This window comes from Euphorbia lathyris, chromosome 7 (genome assembly GCF_963576675.1).
Source record: "Euphorbia lathyris chromosome 7, ddEupLath1.1, whole genome shotgun sequence".
Lineage (NCBI taxonomy): Eukaryota > Viridiplantae > Streptophyta > Magnoliopsida > Malpighiales > Euphorbiaceae > Euphorbia > Euphorbia lathyris.
In genome coordinates this window covers 4,478,442-4,500,315 of record NC_088916.1, presented here as the reverse complement: position 1 = coordinate 4,500,315, position 21,874 = coordinate 4,478,442, and the positions used below count along the sequence as shown (strand labels likewise).

Here is a 21,874-nt window from a genome sequence, read left to right as displayed (position 1 = left end):
ATGAGGACTGACTTTTCAAAGTCTCTCTCTCACTCTCTTCTCCGTGTTGCTTACTACTTTTGCAGGCTTCTCCGGCTTCTCTGTGATTCCTTTTATGGCTTCTGCTTTTTCTCCCTGCAATTCCATGGCTCCTTGATGCATTCTCGATTTCTTTCTCTACTTTCAATTTCACCACGTACTTGCTCGCTCTACAGGTTTCGATTTCCTTACTTAACAACATTATTACTCTTTCATCGTCGTTTCTAAGTTTATACTCAATTTCACTTTTGATTTTGATTATGATTCTGTAAAACTAGGTTGGATTCTCGTTTTTTTAGTGGTTTGTTAAACATCATTTCTGATTCTGTCCTTTGAAGTTAAGCTGTAAAATGCATCCAAACAATAAGAATTCCGACATCTTAGTCGCTCTTTTCTGGATCTCCTGTAAATATAGTTATAGTATAGTAGTTAAACTGTTTTTTTTTCATTAGTGTTTAGTTATTGCTAATTTTCTTTTTGTTGTTATTTTCTTCTTACACTGTTTACATTCCTTGTTCATGATTTGTTAAACTTGAGCGTGGGATTGAGTTTTCAGTGGAAGGCTCCTTCCTCATAGACACTGGAATTCGCCAATTTATGCGGTCGGCTGTGAGGCTAGGACTGAAAAATTAACCACTATTTAATCTGTTTCCAGTTTTTTCGTGGACTAAACTCCTAATTAGCCAATGCCTACATTTGTTTTTTTTTTGTGCGTGTGATCATCAGTAGTGATTAACCTTTTACCAATATGATTTGTTCTTTGGAATTGAATCAACATGGTATTCTACACATTTTAATCAGTAAATACTTAGTTAAGAAACCTATTACTTAAAAGAACTTGTTGGCTCTGCAGGTTCTGCTTGTGCGGAAAGTCTTTATCCCTTTGCCTGGGTAATGGTTCCAGTAGGGATTTCATTTGGTTCCATGTTCTATAATGTGTGACTATGATGTGGATTAACATCTGTGTGTGCGTTGTAACTTGCATACATATTTGCATCTATTGTGTGTGGATGTCAATTGTATATGTATTTGTGTATATTGACCTACAAACAAAGAAAGTAAAGCATTATAAACAGCAAGCTCCAGTGGAAATGGCAAAGTTGAAAGTAAGAAATTCAACTAGTTCTGTTCACCAATCAGAATTTGGGATAGTCGGCTTCTTCTGCATTGACACAGGATAGCAATAGAACAAAAAGCTAAAGTGTTGTCTTCCGTAGCATTATAGATGGTGTTAGGATCTAGAAAAGTCATATTCTATTTATAGTGCCATGTCATGGTATGTTTGAGTGGAAGTTTTTGGAGTTTTGTCAAATCGACTTCATTCCTTCTTATCAATATTCATCTTCCAGTCAGAAAGTAAACTGCATAAATCAGTCTCATATAATAATGAAAAGAAGAAGAAAAATATGGAAAAAGTTATATGTGAACGAGAAAGAAGCCTACACTGCTCTGTGCTTTTGTCAATTTTTTTAATTTTCTAGTATCTTCTCTAGTTTGAACTTTTTCTTTGTCTGGTTATGTTTATTTACTATCTGTTATGCTTTTGTGGAATTGTTATTTCTGTCAAAGCTTTAGAGGGCATCTAACATTTCTGCACATTTTATTCTTAAATTCAGATTAGTTTTATTTGATTTTTTTTCTTGGAAAATATTTTTTTGGTTTTCTGGAATATTGAGTTTGTTTTGCGCTCCTTCTTCAGGTCTTGTTTATTGAAATGGCTCGCTATGACAAGGATGAGGTGCCTATGTTGTCGGATGCACATCCGCAACCATCTGATGAGAATGTGGATTCCCGATTTCAAACTGTTATTTCTAGGACTCGGAGTGCTTCAATATCTATTCCTATGAATTCCATGGAGTCATATGAAAATGAAGCAAGTCTTGTGGGTTACACTGGTCCATTGCGTAGTGAAAGAAGGACCCCAATGATACAGATGAGTGGTCCAATCTATACCAACCGCAAAATTGATAGTATTTTTCAAATAAATCATGGTGGAAAAGATCACAAAATAGCAAAACCCAAGGTTGAAAAAGTTCCTACTTTTAATGAGATAGATCAACGTAACCGGACGGATGATCAATATGCTGGTAAAAATGAACATTTAATGAGGTCTGGGCAATTAGGGGTGTGCAATGATCCTTATTGTACTACATGCCCAACGTACTACAGGTTCAAACCAGTGCAACACAAACATTCAAGAACTTCAAATATATTTGACTCCAAGGTAAAATTTGTTGCTTTGATAAAATAAATTAGATGTTTGTTTAGTTGGGGCACTGTTCTTTCTGACCATGTTATCTTAGATGTTTTGTGCTGTATTTTTTCTTGTCCGATATGATATGAGTTGAGAGACAAGGAATGGATAAATAGTACAACTCTGAATGAGTTGCTTTTTTCAGTTCCTATTCAACATTTTTTTCATGGAGAATACAAAAATGTGATACTACATTTTAATTGCATGTGTTTTCTACTTCTATAAGTTGGATAAATTGCTTTATGTTGTAAATACATGTTCATCTATTTCTAGATCATACGCTGGTTGTGTCCTCCCTCGATATATTTGCTAGAGTAATGAGCATGCAATTAAGTTGACATACTAATATAGTCTTTTCTTGTTAATGTTTTGGTGCTTCTTTCCAGTTTCATAATGCTCTATATGGAGATGCCAAAGGTTGGGCAAGGAGACTTGTATCTTTTGTAAATCGATATATTCCTGGAGTTATGAATCCTCATACTAGAGTTGTTCAACTATGGAACAAATTTTTTGTAATTTCCTGCTTGGTGGCAATTTTTGTGGATCCTTTGTTTTTCTTCTTGCTCTCTGTGCAACAGGTAAGGACCTGTTTATTTTAGTTTCGATTAATTCATAAAGTTTATTGATTGTGCATTAAGTATAGGTTTGATTGCATGCTTTTAGTAACATCTGAAGTGAACTTGCAAAACATAAAATGGAATTGTGACAAACTTATAGCTGAGACTGTAATTGACATCCTCATACAATTAACATTTCCAGCTTCCGTAACTGAAATATTAGTTGCTTTCGCTCTTGTTGATGCTTTTTTGGCATTCCTATTTTAGTTTGTTGAAGGGAGGCGATCTCTCATTTCTAGGCATTTTGCATTTCAAATAATACTCCCGGTGGTTTTATTGCTTTAGTTAGTGCTCTTTTTGTTATTTCATGAATTACTTTTTATTTTAATTTTTTTATGCAGGACAATAAATGCATAGCTATTGACTGGCCTTTGACCACGACAATTAATGTATTTCGGAGCATGACTGATTTCATATATTTCTTAAACATACTTCTTCAGGTGCATTCTTTTAGCTCCTTCTGTTAGTTCTTTCTTCTTCTTTTCTATTTACAAATCACTAGATTCTGCTCACATTCATTGCATGCGGCTTATATTTTATTTCCATACTCCTAATTCATATATAACAGGATAGTTGATAATACATTCTATATATTTATTCATAAATTAACAAAATGTATATTTTATTGGTTTTATATATTAGAAGAAAGAACTGGATATGATTTTGATTGTATTAAGATTATCACAATAATATAACTTTTTTTTAATGTTGTAGTCATATATAATATCTTGAATACATTATATTTACTCGCACTATTTTGAAAATTGTTAACTTCAATAACATGTCATTTTATTTTTAACAATTGAATATTACATACAAGCATCTAAAATTACAATAGTACACATACTTTATGATGTCCAAATTGCGAGTTTGAAATTGTAATTTTGTTTAAATGATAATTTATGTCATGGTTATTATAGGTTTCGTTTTTATATATATTGATATCTATATAAACAAAATATGCATAATATGAATGAAGGTTGAACAGAAATAGGATATACATTTGGACGATTGACTTAAATTAGCACCTATATAGTCAACTTAAAATTTATAATAAATAAAGGATCGATTAAATTGCATATCTACACTTGAATTTTCATCGATTCCTTCCACATTGCTAAATTGTTTGGCTTGAACAGATGCGAGGATACAAGATTGAGAATGCAATATGTTAAAACAAAAATAGAGGGCTTCACTATCAATTTCACTACATTTTAAAAGCTTTTCATTGCTTAATCCTATAACTATATTTTTGTTGGAGTTGTGCAATTGTTTTGTGTTGGAACAGATCACCCATTATATCCAAATATTTTGTTTTATCAAAGCTTCAAATTACCACTTACATAAAGAAGGCTTTCATATGTGGCATATAACTTGTGTTAAAACATATTGGTTCTTGACCACTAGGCTACTAATTGAGGGCAAAACAGGAAATATATCACCTGCAAAAAACATAAAAGAGAACAATTTATCTTGCTTTGCATTCCTACTTTGCTTTGAATGTTCTATGACGTAATGCACTTTTAATAAATTGAACAATCTTAAATGCAGTTGTAATGTAAAAATTATTAGTGTCAGACTTAATCATTATCTCCATTGTAGTTTGATATTTGTATCCTTCTAAATTTTATGTATTCAGCATTGGATGTCTCAGTAGTATTTTCTTTATTTTAATGGAATCATTACAATGTGTCATTTATAAAAAATTTGCAGTTTAGATTGGCTTATATAGCTCCTGAGTCTAGAGTGATTGGTACTGGAGAATTAGTTGACGATCCGAAGAAAATTGCTCGACAGTACCTTTGTGGATATTTTGCTGTTGACTTTTTTGTAGTATTGCCACTTCCTCAAGTAAGTTTCGTTCTTCAACTTGCATGGTGACTTGTTTCTTGTTTTTGCCTTTTCCCCCTTTTTTTTGAAGAAGCCTTTTCCCCCTTTTAGTGACCTTTTTACGATTCAAATTTATGCATCTATCTGCTTACATTCACACATCAAATCATGTAGTAGCATCAAGGTTTAAGCTCTTGAGTCTTGATACACTTTATTCACTCTGTTTCTATTGCAATCAATTATACCTACAGGCTACAACTATTTGAACCTGCTTAGCTGAACCAGTTAATAACAGAGTTAAGTGCGTGGTAGCATTCTGTCAACTCTTAGAGAATGCAAACTCTTTTGATATGATGTTTTAAATCACCTCATCATCGTACAGAATTGAAATTTTCTTGTTTCTAACTAATCCAATGAACAGACCAAGGTTCACAAAACAAAGAAAAGAACACTTGCACTTGTTTATATATGATCCACATTGATGGTGTTCTTCTGCAGATTATTATATTAATGATCCTACCAGATGACTTGGGAAATTCTGGAGCAAATAATGCCAAAAACTTGTTACGCGCAGCAGTTCTTGTCCAATACATTCCCAGGTTGTATAGGTTCTTGCCTCTTCTTGTTGGGGTGTCTCCTACCGGCTTCATCTTTGAGACTGCGTGGGCCAACTTTTTCATAAATCTGCTCACCTTTGTGCTATCTGGCCATGTTGTTGGGTCCTGCTGGTACCTATTCGGGTTGCAGGTGCGCAAGAATAAATAATACTTTAGTCTTAATTGTTGTGAGTTTATACACTTCGATACACACTGATCATGCATGTAGCTTCTTCAGCTCCTGACTGGTATATTTGATTTGTTCATCAGTTCTATCCTTTCACTTTCACAACAAAAAAAGATTAGATTCTAATACAATATGTAAAGTGTAACCTACGACCAGCAACATTGGGGGAAAAAAAGACTGAATATTGTATTTTTCTCGATTCCCTTTTGTTTTGAAGTCTGAAATATATGATAAAAGTATTGGATTAAGTTCTACATATTTCTTTCGAAGTTCCCTAGTAGAACCATATAATTATTAATAAAAGAAAAATGCTTATTGACTTAACCCATTGATGCCAACTACATGAATGCTATGACTAATTCTCTCAAAAACCAATCTCATTGTGTGGAATCTCAAAAAGTGACCAATGAAATAAACCACATCATAGACTTTTGCTCATGGCTATAACATAACATTCTAATTTAGGGAATGTTTTTATTTATCTGCATATGTGCATGTATGTGTTCATATATCACACATTTATGTTCATCTCTTATTTGGTTGTGGGAACATTCTTCCGGCACATCATTGTATTAGAGATAGGATTCTTTCAAACTTGTACATTTTAGAGTTGTCTATAGAGTTGTCATCCGTATGTATGTAACTTGAACGTTATGCACAAATTTAGATGGTCAAGGAAGTGATACATGTAGGAAAAAGCAGCTGAAACTATTTTCTTTAGAGATATAATGCGAGAGCAAAGGTATTGAATTAAATTAATCTCATCATCTAATCTCTCCCATCCATTTTTGAAACAGAGGGTTAATCAATGTTTTCGTGATGCCTGCCGTATGTCAGTTTTAAAGGATGTATGTATGGAATTCATAGACTGTGGACATCGGACTGATTTGGCAAGTGTTGATTCCAACCCAAATTGGACTATCTGGAAACAGAATCCGAATGCTACTGCTTGTTTCAATGGAGGTTTTCCATATGGAATCTATGTCCAAGCGGTCAACCTCACAACAGAACACAGTATTGCCACCAGATATTTATATTCATTGTTTTGGGGATTCCAGGTAAACAATTGATAGTGTTTTCTTGTAGTTATCATTGTAGTTCAGTAAGGAGAAGGATATTTTGTATCATTTGTGTTGTTATCCTTATCTATCTCTTAATAAGTTTTGTTTTCTCATTGAAAGAAAAACTATTTTAAATAGTTTTCCCTATTTTGCATTTTTTTTGCTTTAATAATATGTTGGATTAACTTATCAGGGATATTTTTGCCTCCCTTGCAAGTTTATGTGCTCAAATGGATCTTTCAAGTAGTTTCAAATTTCAAGTGACTGCATATCACTATCATACTTGTATACTGATCTAATTGTATCCCCAACAATCTTGCACTGCAGGACCTGCACAAACGTTTATAATTCTTTTAGGCATAGGGAACTGATCTAATTCATTTTCATTTGGGTTATTTAGTAGTTTTGTATAAGGATGTGGCTCTGTGGGTATATTTGGGTTTTAATTGTTACTATAACATCTCCCTTTGGTGTTATTTTTTCTTATTCCTTCATATCCCTTCATGAAAACACAATGGCCTAAAATCACGTACTAAGTTCAGAGCTACATTATTGTATGGGCTCATACCTGTGATCTACTTATAGGTCCCTCTACTCTAAAGTCACCCAACAGCCCTGAATACAAGGGATCGTTAGGGAGAGAACCCTTGGATATCGTGAGCACAACAAATTTACAGCTTACCTTTGTTCATGGCTTTTCAGTTTTCACTCTTTAAATAAATTCGGATTTTCTGATAAAAAAAGCCGCTGTCCTAAAACAACAGTCAGCACAAAGATAACAAACTAGTATTCATAATTCAAAATAAAATAATATTTCAAAATTCAAATAACTAATTCAAACTGAATTTCGAAATTCGAAAGGATTCCTCCAATCCTTCAAATTCTGATATGCCCTTTTGGAGCCATGAGTAAAATGTTTACGTAGACTGTATTTGGACTCCTCTAGTTTATGCAGAATATCATTATAAACAACTTAATGACATGAAAAATTAGTAGGGCTGCTATGTAGATTCAAATTTTATAATAGGTGTGAAAGATGATACTGTCATGACAAGAAACTTGTTGACATAGGACAAACTGTAGTGCTGGTATTGGATTGAAATTTTATGTTTGGAAACAGGTGTGTTAGGTTAGAAATATATACCTTCGCTTTCATTTCAAATTGAGGAAAAGAGAAAATTTTGCAGCTGTAGTTTGCAATTGCAATCAGATTTAAATTTTAGGAAAAAAAAGTATTAAAAGAAAAGTCAAAAAGAGTTGTGAGCGAAGGTATTCTTTTGTAATATAGAGATATCATATGTATACGTGTTGCCTTTTTCACTTTATTGACTTTTGTTTTGATTTGTAGTCACTTTCTTGGCGTTAAAATAGGTATTTGATGATAACTGTTGTAATTGGAGTCGATTTACTGTGAACTCCATAAGTTTACTCTTGATTGCTGTTGACATAATGTTAATGTGATTTTGTTCTTTTTGTGAAGCAAATCAGTACTCTTGCTGGAAACCAGGTACCAAGTTATTTTATTTGGGAAGTCCTCTTTACAATGGCCATTGTAGGACTTGGCCTCTTGCTCTTTGCTTTTCTCATAGGAAATATTCAGAATTTTCTTCAGGCTCTTGGTCGGAGGTAACTTTTTGAAAAGTTGAAAGAAATATACTACTTGATTTTTAAATCTTATCAGTTGTGGTAATGTCATTATATTTAAGCCTTTCAAAGTTAATGTTTTATTAGATTACCTCTGTTTTTTTAAGGAAGTTTTACCATTCAGATTCAGATTTGATGTTATTATTGGTGATTAAAATTAAAAACACAAAAATTCACGATGGTTGTGAAAATAATGAAGATAACTTTTAACAAAACGCTCACTAAAACATCTCCATTAGCCGTGAACAGTTGCTCCTAAGAATAAGAATTGACATTTTCTACATGGCAACTCATTGAATGATGGAAATGAAGTTCAAAAAAATAAAAAAGTAAATCATATTTACAAGACTTAAACTTTATGTCAACCTCATATTCAATGGGGTAATCCTACAAATATTTTGGTACACGTATGGATAAGTTTAGGAGTTAATATGTTTGAGAAAACTTAGATGCTATGTTGCATGGAAACAGAAACATTATTTCTAAGAAAAATTAGCTAGGAAACGGTAATGGGAACGGAAAAGAAACGAAAACAGAAATTGACACGAAACGCGGAAACGCTCATGAAGAAGATTCTCGGTGCAACATAGCTTAGATGTGACTACCATTGAAGATAAAATAAGGAGATGGCCTTTAAGAGCATCTTCAACACGGCCAGTGGATGCTACAGTCTGTAAATGTGACAAAAAATAGGATTAAATATGTGATAAAATAGGATTAAATATAGTATAGAAGAGAAGAGAAAGACCTGATTATCTTGGATGAAGGTTATTGAAAATGACCTATGATCACTAGATCTTTTAGGGATCTTACTATGAGCATGCTTAAATTGAAACAAAAAAAGAAAAAAAAAAGAAATTAGTAAACCTCAGCTGCTGTATAAAGCTTGATTGATTTGCATTTTGAATGCAACTAATGAGTAGAAAGCAATATCTACATGTTTGATTTAATCCATTTCGATGGTATGTGACAATATTCCACTAGATGCATGTCTCCAAATTTGTAATAAACATCTGGTAGATTGTTATTCACAAACCCATTCCAAGTGCACAGCCATAATATAGACATTCTATGGTTAATGTAATGACATTTTGAGAATAAAATTCAATAATTAACATGTTACTATATCTTGTTTCAAAAAAAAAAAAAAACACATGTTACTATATCTTCTGATATAGTTCATATGTGTCTGATTAATTATAGTTTTTATTATTCATTGCATGTCATCTTGACGTGTTTTTTCCTAATTTAATTTTTCTTTGGCTTTATAAAAAACGTAAGGATTCGAACCATGACTGTATTGTTCTGTCTCCTAGGAGGTTAGAAATGTCACTAAGACGTCGGGATTTTCAGCAATGGATGAGCCATCGACGCTTGCCTCAAGAACTAAGAAGGTACACCCTTACAAACTCAACATCTACCCCCTGTTTTTAGTAGACATGTTAAGAAATGATGCCCTTTTGGTTTGTCTAAAAGAGCATTAATTTGAAACAGTATGATGATTTTGTGCTCTATAAACGATATCGTACTGTAATTTATAGTTAACTTTTTCAATGAAATGCTACAATTAAGCCACATAAATATGCATTCCTCTTCTCCACGATGCAATAAAAAATTCTCTGATGAAGTCTTGCAAATGACAGTGTAATCATATACAGCCTAACTTGGAAACTGTAAATTGTCATTTTGGTTCACAAATTGTTTGTCATAAAACTTATATCATCTCATCTCAGTATACATCATTTGTTTGCTTAATGATTCGTACAATTGGTATAATGTAGGAAAGTTCTAGATGCGGAAAGGTATAATTGGGCTGCAACGAGAGGGATAAATGAAGAAATGCTCTTGGAGAATTTACCGGAAGACCTCCAAAGAGATATAAGACGGCACTTCTTCAAATTTGTTAAGAATGTGAGATTTGGAACCTTGGTATAATAATATAACAATTTTCACAGTTAATGCTCCTCACTCTCTCCTGGAGAAATTTTACAATACCACTAGAATAATACGCCCCACCAATCAATCGATGCCACTTGTGCACATTTATTTTCTTAACACCAATCATCTCCCATGAAGTGACATGCATCCCTCTTTTGATTGGTCGGGTGTATTACTTCAAAAGTACAGTAGAAGTTCTCTGTCAAAGATAATAATAAAAGTTATTCTTGGGTCTTAACTATCAACTTAAGCTTTTAGTTCAAATGGTTCCTTGACATGGTATCATAGCCTCTTAGACCGAGTAGTCGAGAGTTCTAATCGTGGCAATGCAACCCACCATTTGTTGATTAAATTTCAACACATGGTAAGATGAGCCTGTGTTGTACATGCTCCAACGTTTGTGTGCTTAATCGAAACTTTTCGGGTGCCTTGACCCTAAAAAATGAAGTTCGATACACAGATTCAATGAATTTTCCAGGAAGGCGGCAACCAATGGGTGCTCAAGCCTCCTCCCTCCTCCCCTGAATCCGTCCCTGCATAATAGCATACGTACCCTAGAGAATAATTTAATTGTTTTATGACCATTTGCTTGAATGAATTAGTTGCCAATTTGATGAAAATTGAAAAAATGATATGATTTTGCAGGTCTGGATTTTTGCCTTGATGGATGATAATGTTTTCGATGCTATTTGTCAGAGACTAAAACAAAAAATATACATCAAGGGAAGTAAAATATTGTTCCAGGGTGGTCTGGTTGAGAAGATGGTTTTTATAGTACGAGGCAAGCTAGAAAGCATTGGAGAAAATGGAAATATAATTTCATTATGTGAAGGCAGTGTCTGCGGCGAGGAACTTCTCACATGGTGTCTTTCTCCGGTTAACAAAGGCTATGGTGATTTCTCCCTAACTTTTTACTCTGCATTAATTTATAGACTCAGTTCATTTGGTGCACACACATAACGGGTAGTGGTTTTAAATCTCATTCCCGTCCCAAACCCTTTTATTTGGCACTTAGTTATTGAGCCAAACTTAATGGATTGTTTATATATGGCTTAATGCATATTTTACACAAGTTTTGCCTATTGGCAGCCTGTACTTTTGAAATAACCTATCACACACCTATATTTGGCTTTAAAAGTCTATCACACCCCTATAGTTGGCTCATCCGGACCTCCTACACACAAAATCGTTGATTTGTCATCTTGACAGATGGGGTGGCATGCGTGTGCTATAGAAAAAAAAGCGAGTGAGTTTGTTATGTATGCCACATCAGCGATTTTGTGTGACAGATCAACGATTTTATGTGTAGGAGGTCCATGAGCCAACTATAGCTGTGTTATAGGTTTTTAAAACCAACTATAGTTGTGTGATAGATTTTTAAAACCAACTATAGGTGTGTTATTTTAAAAGTTCAGGATGTCAATAGCCAAAATGTGCCAAGTTTAAGGGCTTAAATATGCATTTAAGCCTTTATATAAATATTTATATCAAAGTCATGTATGTTTTGTTCAATTTATGATTTACGGATAAATTAAATATGTCGGAATTGTCTGCACAGATGGAAAGAAAACTAGGATTCGTGGACAAAGATTGATTAGCAGCAGCACAGTGAGGTGCTTGACAAATGTGGAAGCATTCTCACTTCATGCTGCAGATCTTGAAGAAGTAACAGATATCTTCGCAAGAAACTTTCGGAATCCACGTGTTCGAGGAGCCATGAGGTTAACTCTCTCAATTCAATTCACCTTCTTACAACAGTAATTTTAATAAAGCATTACGGGTAAATTGCATTAATGTTGTTGATTGAAGTTTGAAGGTCCTAATTTGAAGGTTCATCACCAATTTAGCAGAAAAGCAAAGAAGAAGACACCAGGACTTGCAGAAATTCAACAAGAAGGAAAGTCCATTCCTAAAATCTCCCATCCTCTGGATGTGCAGGCATTGGAGCCTGCCAAAAGTTACGACTCGTTGGAATCAAGAATGGAAGTATTGAAGGAAATTGCAGAGGCGTTGGAGAATGATGATGTTAATTTCATTGGGGTATATGGTTTAGGAGGTGTGGGTAAAACTAAGCTCGCGAAACAACAGGTCGTTGCACAAGTCAAAGAAGAAGGGATTTTCAAAATGGTGGCTATAGCAAATGTGACCCATATTTTGCACATGAGCAGAGTTCAGCAAGAAAAATTGCAGATTGGTTAAGTCTCAAGTTTGACATTAACTCCTTTGATGTAAGGGCTCAAGGTTACGTTCACGGTTGAAACACGAGAAGAAAGTTCTTATTGTTCTAGATGATATTTGGGAGAAGATCGAATTGGAGAAGATATGAATTCCTAATTCGGATGATCATAAAGGATGTAAAATTTAATGACGTTCATGGATCTAAATAGATTAATGGATATGGGTGTGCAAAGAAACTTCAACTTTTATGAGAAGAAGAGACATGACAACTATTTCAAAAGAAGGCTAGTGGTTTTAAAAACTCTGAATTTTAAAATCACCAACCTTCTTTTGAAATAGTTATCATGTCTCTTCTTCTTGTAAAAGTTGAAGCTGAAAATGTCTTTGGACACCCATATCCATTAATGTATTTAGATCCCTGGACGTCATTAATATTTTACATCCGTTATGATCATCCGAATTAGAAATTCCTATCTTCTCCAATTCGATCTTATCCCAAATATCATCTAGAACAATAAGAACTTTCTTCTCTTGTTTCAACCGTGAACGTAACCTTGCTGCTCTTATATCAAAGGAGTCAATGTCAAACTTGAGACTTAACCAATCTGCAATTTCTTGCTGAACTCTGCTCAGGCCCAAAGTATGGGTCACATTTGCTATAGCCACCACTTTGAAAATCCCATCTTCTTTGACTTGTGCAATGACCTGTTGTTTCACGAGGCGTAGTTTTACTCACACCTCCTAAACCATATACCCCAATGAAATTAACATTATCATTCTTCAACGCCTCTACAATTTCTTTAAATACTTTCATTCTAATGACTCGTAACTTTTGTCAGGCTCCAATGCCTGCACATCCAGAGGATGAGACATTTTAGGAATGGACTTTCCTTCTTGTTGAATTTCTGCAAGTCCTTGTGTCTTCTTCTTTGCTTTTCTGCTAAATCGGTGATGGACCTTCAAATGTTGTTGATTGGGATAGAAACAAACTTAAGTGATTTTATTGGGACAAATTAAACTTTTGTGACCACCGATGCTAATTACCCGGTTGTCATGTCATAAGTAAAAGTTAATCATTTTCAACGTTGTTGGTAAGTCACTATTTCGGTGATTTATTTCAGTCTGAAATGGTCAAACTGACTTATTGAAATAAAGGAAAATTTAATGACTTCAATGAAACAAAATGAAGATGAATTATACCCAAACTTTAATGACCACCGATGAAATTTACCCAGTAAAAAGACTTTACCCTAGTAAGATCTGCCATTGTGCTTTGGTGGCATTGAAAATAATAGAAATTCATTATCAGAAATGTTGATTTCTCTTTCACTTTACCCTTGATTAGACTATATTGGTCTTATTAACCAACCGGTGATATTGATATCCAAACTTGATTAAGACTAAATTGGTCCTATTAACCAACTTCAGCACCATGATCCTTAATTTCTCTCAATTCAACTTCCTGCAACAGTGATTTTAATATAAGCATTTCACAAGTAAAAGACGTGTAAATTACAACAATAATCACTGAAATTTGGGGTTATCACAAAAAACTGATTGATATATTAGGCGTATCATGAACTTGACTCAAAAAACTGATTGACTCCCTGAACTTATACCCTCCAACGCATTAAAACTGTAAAAGTGTTATCATTTTTTTATTTATAATTATTAAAAAATAAAATTAAAATAAATAAAAACTTTTTAAAAGAAAATGAGGTTGAAGGGAGTTGAACATAGGACCTCTCAAATAGAAGTAAGCATCCTTAACCATCTCATCTACATTTAAACATTGAAATAATACTACATAGAGTCAATATAATTCTCTCTAAACACCATTACTAAATTTTTTTTTCTCAATTCTCCGATTGCTTGCCGGGGCTCGAGCCCCCCCCCCCCCCCCCCCTGGTTCCGCCCCTGGTCTCAGTAGCCCTTGAAAATGCTTAATTTAACTTATTATCCACTTGAATTCGTTTAAAGTGATATATTAACCTCGTGAATTTGCCTATAGTGATCTAGTGGACTCTTAAATTTCCTTAAAGGGATATACATTTCGATTTGTTCAAACCCACCCTCTCTTACTCGGCAATGTGGACTTAGGAGGTTAATCTTGTCATTTTGAATAAGTTCAAAGGTCAATTAGTTTTGTGAACCAAATTCAGGGAACTCCAAATACATTAAGTCTAAAATATATTATGGAGGTTTTACCTATCAACTTAAGTTTGGTCACATAACAATAAGGTAATGTTCCCCGTGCAAGTATAAGAGGAAAACTTGGAGATGAACGACGATATCTACAGGTATTTTCTAGCCAAGTTAAGATGTCACGTCAATAATGATGATTCAAGCATGGTTTAATATATAATACAATCGGGATCGGTCTTGACAATTTATGAGCGCTAGGCAAAATAATAGATAAGGACCTCTTTAATAAAAAAAATTATACGTAAAAAAATTTAAAATATATTTTAATAAATGAGAAGCAAAAAGGTGTTGCATTAACAATCGTACGGTACATATTATTACATTCATTTACCCAAAATAAAATGTTTCACAGTTTATTTACATTAAGCCTCAACTTATATTCAAAAAATCAATTGAATATTTTTTAAGTTTCCATATATATATATAATAATTTTTTTTGAACCCTCTAGCTTTGGACCCTAGACCAGCGCACTTCTGGTCTAGGCCTAGGGTCGTCCTAAATACAATTCTATGTGAGTCATTTCAAAGTAATGCACTATGAATCATTTCTAAGTAATGCACTAGAAAGTAGGGTCGAATCTAGGAGATCTAGAGGGATTTGGACACCCGCTAGTTGAAAAATTGCATTGAATCGGTTTATGCTTTAATCTTTTAGGATAAAGGCACAATGAAAATTTAAATGAAGTACCTATAGACATTGAAGCATCTTGGATCGTCACTACTAAAATGCAATGTGCTTCCGCATGCTCATATGAGAAGTTTTGCTATATTTATTAGGGAAAAGTATGAAAAAAAAATGTTTGTGGTTTGCTCAATTTGCGAACAGAGGTCCGTGGTTTAAAAGGTTATAAATGAAGGTTTGTGATATGTTTTATTTACAAAACAAAGTATTACAATTACACAATTACGTTCTGATTACAACCAATGACATTTTTATCTTAAAAAAATTATTCTTACATATCAGTTCAACATAACCTCTCGAAAAAAAACTTTCTAAATCGAAACAATAAATAATATGGTGGAATTTTACGTTTTTTACTAATTTGATAGTTTATAAACTAAATTGATATTTAAATTTATTTACACAATTGCAATTTGATTTTGGAATTTGTGTTTTGTCAATATATAAATGTAATTGAAAAAAAAAATTAAAAATTGCCTTTAATTATTTAAAAGTTTAATTTTAAATACTTTGTTTTGTAAGAAAACGCATACCACATAACTCTATTTGCAACTTTTAAACTACGGACCTCTATTTGTAAATAAGGCAAATCACGAGCATTTTTTTCGTACTCTGCCCTATTTATTATTTAGGTTTTCAAGAACTAGTTAAAAAGTTAATTTGGTCCTTTAAGGCGTGTTTGGTTAATAAAAATTTTCATCTGGGAATGAGAATGATAATGGTTGATTCTCATTCTTGGTGTTTGGTTGCACAAAAAAAAAAAATTGTGTGGAATAAGAATCTTATTCCCACAGGCATGGGAATCATGATTCCCACCTCCTATCCCTTCAATCATTGATTCCTCTTTATCCACCAATATTTATAATAATATATTTTTTAAAAACATAAATTCGTCCCACGTTGTGTATTGTAGTTATTATTTCCTCCGTTCCATAATACATGTCTTTCTAGAGAATTTTTTTTTGTTCTACAATACATGATATTTTGTTTCAATCTATGCACATTAATTTATTTTTACCAAATATACCCCTATTTAAGTTGACTTTTTGCATTGAAAATGGATAACGTTACTAGTTGATGCAATTAATACAAGGGTAACAAAGTCTTTTACTTAAAATTAATTGCATTTCTTAATTACTTGCATTAACCTTAAAAGACATGTGGTGTGGAACAGAGAAGTATTATTATTACTATTATTTGTAACTTCTTTCTAGGATTATTACTCTAGTGTATAAATAAATTTTCATTAAATAAAAAAATTTCAATATTTTTCTTAATATAAATGATTTTAACAAAATTTTGATTTTATCTCATTTTGATTCCGATTCCAAAATGTCAACCAAATAATCTTTAAAATTAATTGGATTCTGATTCCGGATTAAACCAAACAAAAGAAATAAAGTGTCATTCAGATTCTAATTCCTAGCATACTGTTTCCAATTCCGAAGTTTGAACAAATCGCTCCCTTATAGCTCGAAAAATCTATTTGCTTTAAAATGAATATTGAGTATTAATTTAGTCTATTACTTCAGCAATTATTATTATTATTATTATTATCATCAAATTAGTCCTAAAGTGATGCATAATAGTCCATAAGTCTTTTAACACAACACTTTTGATACTAACAAGTGTTAATTTTCACCACTTGGATAATAAATTATCATATTGAAGGACCAAATTGATTTTAAGAGCTAAATTGAAGGGTCAAATCGACCATTTATCCACAATATGCTTCTGCATATATTATTATTTAGGTTTCTAAGCACCAGTCAAACAGTTAATTTGGCCCTTTAATATGTAACTCGAAGAATCTTTTTGTTTTAAAATGAACTTTGAGTATCAATTGTATCTACAAGTTGGCAATTTCTTTTTATGAACTTAGTCCAAAAGTGATGCATAATAATCCGTAGTCTTGTAACACGACACTTTTGGTATCAACAAGTGTTATTTTTTTTACAAATTTGATCGAAAACACCATATTGAAGGATCAAATTGATACCTAAAATTCGTTTTGAGACTAATTGACTCTATGAGCTAAGTTGAAGGATCAAATTGACCCTTTATCCACAATATTCTTGTGCTCATATGAGAAATTTTGCTATATTTATTACTCCATTCGTTCCTTTATATAAGTTATTCTAGCAAATTAGTTTTTTTCCCAAATATAAGTCATTCTAATATTTTAAGAATTTTTAGTTTAGTTTTCCGGTCCAAGCATTAATTTGTTTTGTCTTGGTCCATGTGTTTTTAAACATTCTATTTCCCAACCATTAAATGAGAGAATTTTTAGTTAACCAATGTAAATTCATTAATTTGACTCTATATTAATTGTATTTTTTAATGTGTGAAATATCATAGAATGACTTATATAAAAGAATGGATTGAGTATTAAAGTTTCCTAGTACCGGTCAAAAAGTCAAGCTAGTCCTTTAATATGGCTCGAAGTATCTACAAAGAATCTATTTGCTTTGAAATGAACTCCGGGTCTCAATTTAATCTACAAGTTAGCAATTTCTTTTTATCAAATTAATCCAAAAGTAACACATAAGAATTCGTAGTCTTATAACATGACACTTTTGTTACTAACAAGTGTAATTTTTTACCATTTTACTATAAAATACCATATTGAAAAACCAAATTCATACCTAAAATTTGTTTTGAGACAAATTGATTAAAGCTGAAGTTAAAAAGCTGTTAGATGTAGATATGAACTAAGTTGAAGGACTAAATTGACTCTTTATTCCGCAATCACTTAGCTGATAAATGTTTATTGATGTAGATATGAATCTCCATATTGGAGAAGTTTGGCTGCTCAACGTATTCAAGTTGCCTGGAGATACAGACAGAAGCGTCCAAAGCGTGCAGACAGCACTTAAATTAATTTATCCAGTTCAATTCTAATCTGATGTATAATATATAGATTTTATGTATATGTAATTTGTGTACATAAATACATTTTATTAAAATACACTATTTTCTTTGTATAATTAGAAGACCATATCACCTATAAGGTTATTCATAGAAAATTCATTGACACGATAAACCATTTTGACACGTAAAGGAAGTGAATGGAATTCCAAGCCCACTTCTTGACTCTCATATAGGGTAAATTACATCCATGCCTATTGAACTTATGATCATTGAATTTCAATTCTTAATTGTATCGTCATTGAATTTTATACTTTTTTTAACATTGGTAGCTACTTAGCGTCTCAAAATGTCTATAAAAAAATGTCTCAAAATGACTGTTGACGTCTCAAAAAAAAAAATTCAAAAATTTAATGATATTCTAAGACTTTAATTTTTGAAATTTTTTGTTTTAAGGTTATTTAGGTGTTTGGTTAGAAGAGAGTGAGTGAATTTTTAGAGAGAGAAAGCTTCAAAAAGGTGATTTTGGAAGATAAAAAATGTGGTTTCATGGTAAATGTCGTTCTGAACAATTTTAATTTTTGAATATTTTTATTTTGAGGCCGTTAACGATCATTTTGAGGAGTTAGTTAAAGTTGAGTGGTTACCGGTATTAAAAAATGTAAAAGTTTAGTGGTCATATTATTAAGAATTGATGTTCAGTGGCTATAATGCTAAAATGGATAAAGTTCAGTGGCCATTGGTGTAATTTACCCCACTTTTGATTGTAGTGAATGATAACCGACACTTGATAGCACCGATGGTACAATGTTAAGAATAGAGATGGCCGCATATGGAATGCAGTGTCTGTGGTGACATGAACGAGACACCAACATGGATACATCCATCTATCTGTGACGAATGCTATGTGACATGAACCGTGGCGAATATAAGATTACTTAGTTGGGGACCGATTTTACATGTCTGTTCGTAAAAATATTTTTTTTATTAAATCGAATTTGTTCAATTTTTGTATGTGTATATTAAGTATTAATGTATAATTTTTCAAAATTAAGCTAGATTTCGTTTAATAGTCCTAACATGTAAAAAAAATTGGATTTAGGGAGGACCGAACAGGTAAAAAAATTAAAAATTTTGATTTCAGAGGGCCAACCAGAAAAAAAAAATTAATAATTTGGAGTTAAAGAGGCCTAACAGGCAAAGAAATTAGAAATTTGAATTTAGGGAAGCCTAACAGGCCAAAACAAATAAAAAATGTGGATTTAGAGAGGCCTAATATGCAAAAAAAAAAAAAAAAAAAAGAAATTTGGATTTATAGAGACCTAACAGGCCAAAAAATTAGAAATTTAGATGTAGAGAGACCTAACAGGCCCAAAAAAATTAGAAATTTGGATTTAAGGAATAAATAATAGACCCAAAATATTAAAATTTTGAATTTTGGACAAGCCCTAACACGTAATGGTCCATTTTGGGAGAGGCTAATTCAACACCCCGGTAATTATTTTTTTGAGACAGGGGAACCGAAACTATCCGAGATCAAGGTGGTTCCGGCGGCCGGAGGGGTCCGGATCCCCAGACCCCGTCTACACCCCTGGACATGAAGCGAGACGCCAACATAAACACATCCATCTATCTATGAGGAATGCTATGGGGAACATCATGAGCTCCATTTCAACAACTGATTAATTGTTAGCAATATCTTCAAGATGTTATAACGTCGATCAATTTATTTTGGATATGAAATATTCGAAATAGTCAATTAATATTTATTATGAGAAACCGATCCTAATTTCAATAATTTACCGATCATTGAGAGCATCTTCGAAATGTCAATAACCATAGTATTCTTTTAAGTTTGAACTTCTTATGAAAATATTCATTTTGTTGAGAAATCTTGTTCATATCATATTTGCACATTAATCTTCTAAAACAAAACTACAATTACATTGTTATTTAACATCACCTGAACTTGAGGTTTGTCCGGTTTCCAGTTCGGTTTGATCTGACAACATTGTTATTAGACTTGTTGCTCCATTAATATAATTAGACTTTATAGGGATATTATTTATTTATGAATTTAAAGGCAACAAAGCATCATTAGATTTCTGATGTTGTATTTTTTTTGGGCTAATTACAAATCTAGCCCAATTAAGAGGGACCTTTTACATATCTAACCCACTTTGCTTCCATCATATTAGATTAGACACTTTCAATAATTTTGGTCAAAATTACCCTTAGTTCTATTCAATCATCGATCTTCTTCGGTTCATTTTCTTCAATTTCTGATACCAATCATTAGCAATTTTTGAGATTATTGATGTATTATGTTCAATTTCCCGTAGAAATGATATGTTTTTATCTTATACGCTTGCTTTTCTCGTTGGTCTTGCCTCTTTCTTCATATGTAATGGTATTGTTTCAATTTCCTCTATTTTCCACAATTTTTCTCAATTTTCCTCTATTGCTGTCGCATTTGTGATGAATTTTGTCGCATTCGTCACAAATGCGACAAGAGATGTCACATTTCGTCACAAATGCGACAACTGTTGTCGTATTTGTGACGAAATGCGACAATTCTTGTCGCATTTGTGACAAAATACGATAAATTTCGTCACAAATGCGACATCAATGGAGGAAAATTGTGGAAAATAGAGGAAATTGAAACGATACCATTACAGATGAAGAAAGAGGCAAGACCAACGAGAAAAGCAAGCGTATAAGCTAAAAACATACTATTTCTATGGGAAATTGAACATAATATGTCAATAATCTCAAAAATCGCTAATGATTGATATTAGAAATTGAAGAAGATGAACCGAAGAAGAAGTTGAAACGAACCAGAAGAAGAAGAAGAATCAGAAGTAGATCGATGATTGAATAGAACTAAGGGTAATTTTATCCAAAATGGTTGAAATTGTCTAATTTGGTAAGATGGAAGCAAAGTAGGTTAGATATGTAAAAGGCCCCTCTTAATTGGGCTAGATTTGTAATTAGCCCTTTTTTTTATTAAGTTCTTAATTTTTAGTTTAAATACATTAAAACATCGATCTTTTATTTTTAGTCATATTAAGTCCTTGATGGCAAAAAAAATTACCTTTAAACATAAAACTCGGTTAAGTGAGTGTTATTCATTTCAACCACGTTCAAAATTTGTATTTTTCACAGTTTAAAAGGAGTTTTATATATGTAATGTGATTGTAGTAAAACTATTTTTCACAGATGCACGGGCGGAGCTAGCTCGGGGGCTCATGCCGCTCAGTCCATCCTTGAGTAGTACCGGTTCGGTACTTAATAGCCTCCTAAATTTAGTTTATATTGTCATTTTTGTAGTGTAATTTATATTTTAAGATGGTTGAGTTGATTAAAATGTATGTTTTAATGCAAAAGGTTATTAGTTCAAATCTCTTGTTAATTTCTTTCTAGGGTAAATTATAAAAATGGATCAAATGGGAGGCCCATTTATATATTTAACTCATTTACTCAATCTACTACATATCTAGACTGATTTTGTGTGATTTTTCCATAATACCCCTAACCTTCCCACTTCCCCCTTACGCGAACGTTCTCTCCCCTCTTCTCCTTGGGTGCGCGAAACGGCTGTTGGCTCCTCCATTAATGATTGCAAGACTTTTGATTTTCATATCTTCCTTTAAATTGCACGAAATCTGCACCATTTCTCCAACTCACGATGTATTTCTCTTTTTCCTCTCTTGATTCTGCAACTTCTTAATCCTAGAAAACAAAGCCATGGTTTTTCATCTTCCTATTCCTACTCGTTACTTGGTTTCTTTCTTCT

The 21,874-nt window shown here is 32.7% G+C and overlaps 1 protein-coding gene across 1 annotated transcript; it reads left to right on the top strand.

The window, feature by feature from the left end:
* LOC136235153 (probable cyclic nucleotide-gated ion channel 20, chloroplastic) lies at nucleotides 1-18,309 on the top strand. Its single transcript, XM_066024695.1, has 13 exons — nucleotides 1-194; nucleotides 1,718-2,242; nucleotides 2,659-2,850; nucleotides 3,231-3,329; nucleotides 4,603-4,740; nucleotides 5,218-5,466; nucleotides 6,300-6,560; nucleotides 8,044-8,189; nucleotides 9,524-9,601; nucleotides 9,989-10,118; nucleotides 10,791-11,037; nucleotides 11,704-11,866; nucleotides 17,990-18,309. The coding sequence occupies exons 2-13, from the start codon at nucleotides 1,733-1,735 to the stop codon at nucleotides 18,084-18,086; spliced, it is 2,310 nt and encodes a 769-aa protein (XP_065880767.1). The 5' UTR covers nucleotides 1-194; nucleotides 1,718-1,732; the 3' UTR covers nucleotides 18,087-18,309.
* Nucleotides 18,310-21,874: the final 3,565 nt, after the last annotated feature.

What these genes read in the sequence shown, in the direction of transcription:
- LOC136235153 (XM_066024695.1), top strand. Translation starts at nt 1,733, where the DNA reads ATGGCTCGCTATGACAAGGATGAGGTGCCTATGTTGTCGGATGCACAT. An exon ending in TCTTGCTCTCTGTGCAACAG is followed by an intron (nt 2,851 to 3,230) that starts GTAAGGACCTGT and finishes TTTTTTATGCAG; the next exon opens with GACAATAAATGCATAGCTAT. An exon ending in CTTCAGGCTCTTGGTCGGAG is followed by an intron (nt 8,190 to 9,523) that starts GTAACTTTTTGA and finishes TCTGTCTCCTAG; the next exon opens with GAGGTTAGAAATGTCACTAA.